The 10934-nt window shown below is 37.1% G+C and overlaps 2 protein-coding genes and 1 long non-coding RNA gene across 3 annotated transcripts; all 3 read right to left on the bottom strand.

Annotated features, from left to right (window-relative positions):
- Positions 1-1486: 1486 nt before the first annotated feature.
- LOC148863223 (uncharacterized) lies at positions 1487-2499 on the bottom strand. Its single transcript, XR_016109338.1, has 3 exons — positions 2451-2499; positions 1956-2185; positions 1487-1663 (listed from the first exon to the last, which is right to left on the bottom strand). It is a non-coding gene; the product is annotated as an uncharacterized LOC148863223 (long non-coding RNA).
- A 1085-nt stretch (positions 2500-3584) lies between these two features.
- LOC148863222 (uncharacterized) lies at positions 3585-6422 on the bottom strand. The gene has a single exon (XM_088975498.1). It carries the CDS (start codon positions 5076-5078, stop codon positions 3984-3986), a length of 1095 nt encoding a protein of 364 aa, XP_088831624.1. The 5' UTR covers positions 5079-6422; the 3' UTR covers positions 3585-3983.
- A 696-nt stretch (positions 6423-7118) lies between these two features.
- LOC148863221 (putative small nuclear ribonucleoprotein F) lies at positions 7119-10849 on the bottom strand. Its single transcript, XM_088975497.1, has 5 exons — positions 10429-10849; positions 8453-8540; positions 8302-8339; positions 7989-8053; positions 7119-7407 (listed from the first exon to the last, which is right to left on the bottom strand). Exons 1-5 carry the CDS (start codon positions 10432-10434, stop codon positions 7338-7340), a joined length of 267 nt encoding a protein of 88 aa, XP_088831623.1. The 5' UTR covers positions 10435-10849; the 3' UTR covers positions 7119-7337.
- Positions 10850-10934: the final 85 nt, after the last annotated feature.

Raw genomic sequence — 10934 nt, 5'->3', positions numbered from 1 at the left:
GAAGAGAGAAGATGAAAAGACAGCAAGAGAAGAGAGGGTGTGCCGGCTGAAACCAGGAAGAAGCTAATGCTCTGATACCATGAAAGCTAAATTATTGTAGCCGAAGTAGCAGAAAAGAGAAGAAAAAGAAGAAGAGATGCTGGAATGTCGAACTGCTCTGCTCAGTCGACAGTACTATTATTTATATTATGATGTAGTACAATGATACAGAAAATTACTAGAATGCCCCTAATTAGTGATGGGACACCCAGACAATTTAAAACATTAAACAGGATTAGGCCCATTAACAAAGGCCCAATACAGGACAACTTAAACTTAAGTATAGGCTAATAAGAACTCTTATCAACCGAATACTCATACATACAAAGACTTCAATCCAGCATGATGCACCTTGCGCCTCGCTTAGGTCCTAGGTGTAGCCCTTTCAAAAGGCGTACACCTAGTTCACTCGCTCACCAAAGCTCCAAGAACCCCTTATTTGGTAATGTTGTTCATTCATTAATCCTAATAGAATATCTTCTTAAAAAGAAATTAAAATTATAAAATCATTATTTTTGTGTGAGAACTAAGAATTTAAGACCTTAATATAGACTTGTTTGGGCTTGCCTCGAGGGGCGTAGCACAAAGGCGGCTTATAGAATCAGGAATATAATATGTTTTACATCACATAGCTACTTGAAGTAATGCAATTGAGGAAAATGTTTTATATGTTTGATTTTATTTTTAAACTCTCATTTGAATACACTTTACATGTTATGTTTATGTATTTTAATTTAGACAATAGGTTTTTTAAAACATTTATTTTAAAATTTAAGTTTATATTTTTTAGTAATATTATGATTAATATTCTTTGATTTTTTTAATATTTTTTATTTTTTTTTTAATTTTTGGCATTTTTTATTTTTTCTGGCATTTTTTTATTTTATTTTTAGCATTTTCTTTTTAAAATTTTTGTGCCTTGCTTCAAAAAGGCATGTACCTCGCTTTGTGCCTCAGGCGCAAATGGGCCCCTGCGCCTTTTTTGCGCCTTGCACTTTTAACACACTGGATGGCCCGTTTCTGAAACATCATTTAAGCCTAGTGGAAAGACCATTGCTTCCACTTCTATGACTGAGTCATTTTTGGTACCAATTGCTCAAAGTAACTGCACACCTTTCCGGTACCCCGATTTTTTTTTTATTTTTGGCATTTTTTATTTTTTCTGGCATTTTTTTTTAATTTTTTAGCATTTTCTTTTTAAAATTTTTGTGCCTTGCTTCAAAAAGGCATGCACCTCGCCTTGTGCCTCAGGCGCAAATGGGCCCCTGTGCCTTTTTTGTGCCTTGCACTTTTAACACACTGGATGGCCCGTTTCTGAAACATCATTTAAGCCTAGTGGAAAGACCATTGCTTCCACTTCTGTGACTGAGCCATTTTTGGTACCAATTGCTCAAAGTAACTGCACACCTTTCCGGTACACCCCCCCCCCCCCCCCCCCAATGGGAGATACCTTGCTTTGATTTTTATAATCCTATAAGATACCTGGAAGTAAGAAAACTAAGTACCTGGATTTCTTAGAAGCAAGCAACTAGAAGTTACTGGCATACTGCTTCAACCAGGCTCTTCTGTTTGCATGTTAGCTAAACTTGGATCCTCTGCAAGTAAGGCCTTTCCTCTCCTATGCCTGAGAAATAAACGAGTTCTCCACTGTGTTAATGTAAGCTAATTTGAAAGTCCAATGCACACTGTGTGGCTTTCACTGTTTGGAACTACTTGTTATCTACTTCACTGGAGTAAATTATATAAAGGCACAAACATACAAAATCTACTGTGCTTACTATTTTATAGTTGTTCAATTTTGATTGCATTACTTCAGGTACATAACATTTTACTAAAGATCCAGATATCCACTATGTAGAGCATCTATCATTCTCACAGAAAACCAAGTGGGACATCTGAAGGTAGGCATGATCTACCTTTTGGTTGGCTCTCTAGTGGGACCATTTAATGCTGAGTCATTGTGATTGAGTTAACACGACTATCCAATATATCCCACTGTTGTCAATGCTCACCAAATATATTGCTTGATCCAACAATTGGAAAAGTTTACATAATGGGTGCTTAGTCATCCAACTGGATCAGAAATTGGCACACATCACACCTTGAGGTCTATCCAGGATGTACTTAATCCTTGTAGCTATAAAACCTGTTCCATCTAAATAAATTAGCTAGAAGAAAAGTTCAGTCGTACATGTATTATGCTTGAATTTAAAATGTTTCAGAAAAAGAGAGCTATCAGAAAGGAAGTAATTTTCATCTATCTTGTATAATGTTCATAAACATCTAGAGTAGTATCAACATCATATAAAATTATTGTTCCATGAAGAGAATCATATAAATAAATGACTGGGGCTAGTTATTTCCAACATCATGTGGATGTTATGCATGCACTGAGCTTTAAGATGAGTCACCTTGTGCTGGAGTCTTCAAGGACAACCCATCATCATCATCATCTGTGCTGGAGTCTTCAAAATGAGATCCTTGGGTAAATCTCCATGATGAAGATGAAACCTGCATAATATCAAATGGTTTAACTTTTGAAACTAATAACAAGAAATCTGGGCTTCTAAAAGAGCAACTCCATAGAAAGGACAATGGATAAGGTTTAATAAATGGAAATTGAATCTTGGTAGTATCTTTAAGGAATGGTTCTTATACTTTCCAAATACTATCTGCACACCAAGATCATCTGAACGATTAAACATAAATATCTGATTTTGTATCAATGTCCTTTAGGCTGGCCAATTTTCACTTGCCTTTCCTGTTTGAACGATTAAACATAAATATCTGATTTTGTATCAAACTGGTTTAAGCCCAATACTACAATGTTATTACCATCCAATTAGCATTTTGAACCAGTTGAGTCGTTTAGTGTATTTGGTGAATCAGCATCACCAGGACCCAAAATGAATTGAATACTCTATTTTCCAATATTAACGTACATACATATAGATTTTGTGAAAGATAATTGTCTCAGTATCAACTCCAAATAATGTGTGACAGAAGAAAACTTGAACTCTTGAAAACATACTGGATTAGCTGCATAAGACATGTTTGACTCTTCAGACCATCAAAGGGTAAATCCTCATTTAGAAAAGGGACTTTCAAAATTCTTACATAGGAGATGCAACATTAAGGCATATTAGGAACCATTTGTAACATTCCATGGGAATCTTTCTGGTACATGAGAACACCAGAAACCTTACCTTGATACAGTACCAAATGCTGCCTTAGTTTTTAGACATCTTCTACAAGTAATTGCAAGTGGGCATTTCTTTCCCATGGATATTAATAAGCAATGTGGTCCAATAAGCAAAGTTTAAAATAGTGATAATTATGCATCATTCACTGAAAAAACAATTATGTTATAAAATGAATTACTCAGAAAAATCACAAACGTGGAAAGAACAACCATTATCCACACTTTGGAACCGATAAACAAAAAATACATTTATAACATTCCATCTATAAACATTGTTAGACATAGAAGTACTGCATAATTGGTAATGCACCTTGCAAGAAGATAGTTCCAAGAAAAAATATACTGGAACAGAAAAATTTGATCCATGAATTCCAAACTCTTGAGGTATAGTTGTGATATACTTGTACAAATATAAAACAGAAGAAAAGAACATTTCCTAAACAATTTGAGGTAACTTTCTATCAATTTCGAGTCACAGCAAGAAATACATTGTATACCCAAAAAAAATCCAAAATGCACCGTATTCAAAATTTCTCCCTGATCAACACTTTGCAGCTACAAGGTTTTTGGATGCTTTCCTTTCTTAGAGAGCTGAAGCAGCAGCATTACAAAACTGATGCTGGAAAATAAATTGAATGCATGCTTAGATCTTTCAATGATTGTCTGCTAGTCAAAACTCCACCTTTCTCCGTATTAACTGAGATTAAGTGATATGAAACAGAACCAATGTTGCATGGTGATATCAGTCAATACCAACTGATCTAGAGGGAAAATCGATAACTTCCAAGGTGGTGTTGGCCTCTCCCTCTGAGCTTTCAATACTAGATGACCTACAAGTGAAGTAGAACACTGCACTCATCATAGAATCAACAAGCACTACGATGGAGTACATAATCACCAGAAGAGGTCCTTCCCATATCCTGGAAGGCCCGTCTCCATAACTCAGAGTCTTCACTCGATTCTCAAACAACCCCTCCACCAATGCCATCCCTATTGTTGATCCAAGATATATTATAAGCCCTACTTGGGTCTGGCCTTGAATTAGGACACCTGACCTAAGCAAAGCCTGAGGGCCTGATATATCCTCCAAAACAGAGATGACGATGGCAAGGTTGCAGATAATAGTAGCGTTGGCAAAAATTATGGAGAATACCAGTCCCATCATCACAGCTGGATAAACAATCAGAGAAGATGGACACCCCACGATAGAAAAAATGTTGCAAACGGCAACCAGCAGAACAAGAAACAGGGCCAGACAACCCACAATAACCATGCAGGCCCATGTATATGTTGAGACAACGCGCTTCCAGATCTTGATGATAACTGCAAAAAACTTCGACATATTGAATTTCTTTCTGGAATATGTGCAATCTACAGAGTACACAATTGCAGCTTTGGATAATAGCGAGAATGTGATGTACAAAGGGAAACAGAAAGCAGCAGAAATGGTCATCTCTGATAAACGTTGGCAAGACTGTCTAATAAAATATTTCAAGGGCAGCCCACTTGACTTGGCAACTAACAAGAGCCTATTAGTCAGTCTCTTTACAATGGAATGGTCAACGAGGATATTAGAGAGGACAACAGCAGAGACGGGACAAATGAGCACTGCTGTAATCACCAGGAAACCTGAGGAATTATACCGAAGGATCCTCACAGTTTCTCTCAAGATCTCCAATGCATCCATGGAATCGAATTCTTGGTCTGAGCCAAGACTCCTACGGATACCAGATTCCGCTGATTCCAACTCAAGGCCATGCAAATTCGAGACTTCAGAGCCTCCATCATTCAAGCAGTCTGAGTCAATTTTACAAAGTTGCGCACCAGAAACCTCCATCTCTCTAATTTGTCAACCTTTTAAAAAACTCAGACGAATTTAGTGAAATATACCATTAGAACCATAACAAGAGGCCCCAGCTTAATATATTAGACTCACAACAATGAACTTCCTTCCCAGGATTCTAGTCTAACCATCTTTATTCTTTAAATCTGAAACTGATTTACAACAGACTTGAAGAAAAGATGAAGAGGCTCTATCTCCATTGACAGTCCGTAGCACGAAAAGAACAATAAACAAGCCCAACAAATCAAGGTCTCCCTAAATGAAAAAGGTACAATAATGAACGAGTTCTACGGTATCATCTGAAGAAAAAAACGTCAAAAAAGTTTAAAGAACCCGGGAGATCCAGATCTGGCAAAGCGAAGAACCTGATCTTTGCACAAAACCGATGCGTTCTTTGGCCGAAGAAGTGTTGTCATTAATGCGTAGTCGCAATGCACAACATCCAGTTTAATATTTCGAAGGGATTAGAAGAAAGAGCGGGAGAGATTCCGTGACAAGTGCATTCACGCGTATCGTTTTGGTTGCAGAGAGCCAGGGCCAGTCAGCCACAGGCTCGAATGAATGCATGGGAGAGATCTCTCGTATGGCGGAAAATCCAGCTCTGAGTCCCGAATTTGAAAAGTGAAAAGACTCGTCAAAATGTTTGCCGTGTAACCGCAATCAACCGAGCCGAGTTCAGGAACAGGAAGGAAGGAAAGAAGATGCCAAATTGCCAATGCGATGGGCCGGTGGCTGGCGACTCCGTGTTGGTGGGGCTCCGATTACCGTACATTTGTTCTCTGATTTTGTACGTGCTCGACGGAGCTTCTGTAGCCTGTAGGAAAATCGATGTGCCACTTTGTACTTGGTGGTGACACGTGTAAATAAAAACTCCAATGTCATTATCAACCCTTAACTGCCGGACCGGTCACTGTTACATAGGATTCCAATCTGATGCTCTGGAAGAGATGATTTGTCTCGTCAGTGATCTATCCAAATACAATGGACGGTCCTGAACTACTGATTCGTTTGTTTGTTTGTTTGTTTCTGCACGTGTTTTGTGTTGATTGGTCTGGTAATGTTCGAGTTCTGATCTGCTGGGAATTAGTTGTCGCCAGATGGGCACCAATCACGTATGCCACATCAGTAGCGTCTGTCCATGTAGGCGCCAGGAAGGCTCGTGCGAACGGAGTTCACATCTGCCCCCCACCAGATTGCAGACCAGAAAGGTCCCGCTCTATCCGTCCTCTTTTTAATTTCTCTGCAACCAACTACTCTGTGCAAGTGTAAATTGATCATATTGTCTTTGACTCTTGGGAGATTCATTCTCTTTGTTCATATTACTTTCCCTGATCCTTGAATAATGGTTGTTTCTCTGTAAATTTACCATGAAGCATATGAAATAATGGAAACAATAAATTGTTAAAAAGGCGACAATAAAAGCTATAAAATCAAAAGAGAAGATCTAGGCAATTCTACTTACGCTCTATTTTTAATCTAGTCCAAAACGAACGCAATGTTCAGTGTGAAACAAACCAGGCAGCGGGATAGCCAACCCAGAAAAAGGTTTCAATGTCTAATTCTAGTCAGAAATTCTCTCTTTAGGAGACATCCTCCCACTCAAGGTTCAAAGGTTCAAGATATCAATACACACAATACGCAAAGATTGTGTATAACATAGCATCAACCAAGGAGGGGTTGGTCGATGGTTAAATTGCAACTCGATGAATCAGTTAATCAGGGTAGGGTCGATGGTTCTTTTCCCGTTTGCCTGTTGCATCTGAATCTAGCATGAATGTCCATATGATCTCATTAACAAATTATGGAATTTTGTGTTTTCTATTTTACCAATAAAATGCCGTTTGAAATAAGATGCATCAAGCGCATCAGTGCATGTGCAGATGTGCTGATATCTTGTTCTATCTCTCGTCTCATTTTTCAGAGCAACAAAATTTCTAACCGGAGATTACTAGGCCAATGAAATTAATATGCTTTTTTATCAATCGAAAGAGGGGAAAATAACTAGGCGAATGAAATATTCGCAGAAGAAAAAAATGGAAAGGAAAAGACTAGGCCATTGATATAAAGGTGAAGGTAGGTCCAGAACATGTTAATTCCATTTTTACCGAGCAAAAAAAAAAAGGTTTTGCATCAGGGACGATTTAATTACATCATACAACAAAGTCATCATATGAAGCCAACAATTCTCAAGCATGACCCATCTAAAAAATTCTCAAGCATGACAACAACAAAATTTGAAACTACTGCATACTTCTAATCTCGTTCAGCATCTTCAATTTCTTCGTCTTCTGGCACTCCACGAAGATAGAGAACATTATTACATCTGATGCATTACAGAAAAGAAAAGGTTTATAAGTTATCCAAATAACAGAAGTTAAATTAAACTTGAGTTCTCCCAGAAAAGTACAACATGACACTGCTAGACAGACGATGTTTAATGGTGCCTACTGCCTGTTACCCCACATTAACCATGTAGTCCACATGTCTCGCTGCTGTTCAATTGGTTGGCCAAGACTTGACATGGTTATGGACCAGATGCCATACATGACCCAAGCATTTTAACAATCAAACATAGGTCCGTTTTGAACTAATACCTGACACTAGTTTACTTCTTGGCAAACTAGGAAATGGTTAAAAGGTTTGAAATAAGCAAATAGAGATAACCCACTAATTGACAAGTCTACTAATATGCACAGCATACTCATGTTAAATTGTTAATTGATGAAGGAAGCACAATTCCTTCTGGTGCTTAACACCACATCATGCATTAAGTCATCTACCTAATTATTCAATAAGTGAATCGATAAAAAAAATATTCAATAAGTTACTTTACAAGTTTGCGGAATACTTATTATTCAAATAGGACAGGCAAGCATAGATCACCATAATCTTGGTGGCAACTACCTGATCAGAATCTCTCCAAGATTTCCTGTGAATTGTCCATCAATATATTCTTCAGTGTTTGCTAGCTGCAAAAAGCTATCAATTAGTTGGTAATAATACCATTTACAAATATATAATTACCAATGGGCAACAATCAAACAGCTCAAAAACCAAATTAAGGCAGATCTCTGAATGATAAGTTCTTGTCTTTTAAAAGCTAACCAATCTGGTATCCAACAACAATCAAATCTGGCCTCAGAATAAAATCAAATAAAAAAAGATACATAGATCTCAAGCATGAATCAAATGGATGAACTAAAGGAATAAACAATACCTGCAAGTTCATATAGGCATCAACTGACACAAGATAGCCTGAAAATATCATGTATATAAAGTACTTAGCTTATTCTTAGAGATCATATATCTAAAGCCAAAACACACAAACACATATGAACACACTTGAAGTTTTAGCAACAAGGAAATACCTTTGTACTCCATTCCCCATTTAAGCTTTACAATAACAGGCTTTCCAGTCAGATTGTTCAAGAATGGTTTTGGATTAACTGGAACAGTCTGCAATATCAGATAGACACAATATGCAATAAGCAATTGAAACTCAACAACATAGCAAACCATCATTCCATAAGACATAAATTAACAATTTATAAGCATGTACTTTAATAAAACACATGCATAAATGAAATGGTACATAAAGCATGAAATGATTTCTTAAACTGGATAAAGATCAAACAATACAATGCATTTAAGTATTAAAATATTTTTGAGTAAAACTTGTTTTGAATCTTCCTCTAATTGCACAAGTAATTATTCCAAATCCAACGGTGACAGATTATACTCTAACATGGAACATACCATGCCACACAATTGATACAAACTACATGGAAGTTCCAAACTCCAACAAATGGACTAATGGTATAGCCTTCGGAACATCATGGCAAGGACATCAAGTTTATAATAGAATTTCTTGAAGAATTTGCTGGCTTGGTTGCAAGTTCTAGTATCAAGTTTATAATAGAATTTGAGAACTTTTTCACGTACTTGGAGATCAATCATGCAAAGTTCTCAAGTCCCAAATCTTTGACTTTCCAACTTATTTCAGTAGAAATAAGATAATACACTAGAGAAACCTCATGGCGAGGCCATGGAATTAGCATGTAATATATCAAAATATTGTTGGAGAGGCCAAGGCCATAAGAATCTATCAATATATGGTTAGAAGGGAAACCCATAAATACATGAATGGAGAATTAAATTCATTGGAAATCCAAAACACCATATTTGAGTTCTCTTCTGCCACTGGCATTTCTTTCCTCTTTTGTTGGTTGTGTGGTTTAACAACCGCAACCTCTTCCAAGTTTAAGCCCATAGAAATTAGAATGCATTATAACTGTGTAAAGCATCTAGTGGGTGTGTTAAAATTAAATAGTCACGAAAGTGTTGACATACATGCCAATATCAACTTGAAGTTGCCACATAATTTTGAATAGAAATGAGAATTTTCAATAATAGTTTGAAAATAAACGCATTATCATTTCTTCCCAAGGAGTTCTTCAGGCCATTTGACTAATCAAAAAGGTCCTCAAGGCATGTACTGAGCATGAAAGAAAAATTGTTAGAAATATAAGCCTTTGATCTTTTGTTACAGGAATTTCAAGAAACTCTCTACTGATTTATTGAATTTCTTCTATGGACTAAGCTACTATTGTTGATTTACATCATATTTATTCCCTTTCTGCACCTGCCGAGCAAGAATAACACTATCCACCAGGATTATGAATATATTGAACAGTTATTAATAGCAAAATTGGATAACATGGATCAGGGGTTTCACATGAATATCAACTTGTTGTTCATATAAACTCAACTTGTCTTTTCCTTTAGACAATGTATCCCGAGTTAGGGCATCTTTGTTACATAACGTTTTTCACATCAATTTTTCAGATTATTAACATGCAACACATTTTCCAACAAACCACAAGAGTCATACTTTTCCAAGAGGGTTCAAAACCCTGCGAAACCTAAAACTATCGACAAATTAGTATGATGCGAACTACTGCTTTTGCCTTTCGTCCTATTTTGTTTAAAACTTCAAACTAAATAAAACGCAGGTTCATACGGCTTCTAACCAACACTGGCGATCAATCAAATAGGATACACAACAAAAGTTATAGTTCCCAATGCCGTAGCGAAGTCTTCAAAACATCTAAGAAAAGGAACTAATTTGGCAAACCCTAGTAAGTTGCAAAAATATACTAAATTGAATTCTTGAGCACAATGGCTCGAATGCACCAATCTGATTTCACGTACGGTTGCTTTAACGAATAACTACAGAAGAACGCAAGTAAGTCTGGAGATATCTTCATGAGAGATCATAGATGTAATGCAAAATAACAAAAGTGGGGAAAAAATTAAACACTCAAACATAAAAGTAGCAACTGACCGCCATTCGAGCTGAAACTTCCGATTGAAAGTACGAAGAAAACAAAAACTTGGAGCCAAAGAATTTCCTCGACAGACCAAGTGAAACGAAGGCGAGCCACTTTCTGGTCTCGGCCTTCTTTTGATTCCTATTACGAGGATTTAGGGTTTAGCGCAGCGGGTGCTGTAGCCTGTAGGAGAAAGAAGTCAAGAGACAACTGGTCATAGCTGAGTGACCCGAATGTCTACCCGATTAGCAGTGCCCAACCCATGAGGTTCGTCCGGCTTGCGGACGGGTCCACTCGCAGCACCATGAATTCCTTGCGGAGTACGGACAGGTTCAATAAAAATTTCTGATTTCCAGTGTAAAACTACAAACATTTAAAAGGTCAAAAACCCATATTTTATGCTTCTATACCCGCCCGTGGATTGACATTATTTCCGAATTAATATCTACCCAAAATGTACTTTAAACTTAGAATTTCTTGACCCAGTGAAAGGATTGGGTTTTCGGGTGACAATTTTCGA

The sequence above is a fragment of the Nelumbo lutea genome, chromosome 3, assembly GCF_056320005.1.
Source record: "Nelumbo lutea isolate HS-2025 chromosome 3, American lotus-T2T, whole genome shotgun sequence".
NCBI classification, from domain to species: Eukaryota; Viridiplantae; Streptophyta; class Magnoliopsida; order Proteales; family Nelumbonaceae; genus Nelumbo; species Nelumbo lutea.
Note: the sequence above shows the minus strand (reverse complement) of the source record. Positions and strands in the feature narration are given on the sequence as shown.

Excerpts from the sequence above, each read along its gene's own strand:
- LOC148863222 (XM_088975498.1), bottom strand. The coding sequence starts at position 5,078 with ATGGAGGTTTCTGGTGCGCAACTTTGTAAAATTGACTCAGACTGCTTG.
- LOC148863221 (XM_088975497.1), bottom strand. Across the intron at positions 8,340-8,452 it reads ATGGGGAATGGAGTACAAAG|GCTATCTTGTGTCAGTTGAT; the intron begins GTATTTCCTTGT and ends TGATATTTTCAG. Across the intron at positions 7,408-7,988 it reads CTTGGAGAGATTCTGATCAG|ATGTAATAATGTTCTCTATC; the intron begins GTAGTTGCCACC and ends GTAATGCATCAG.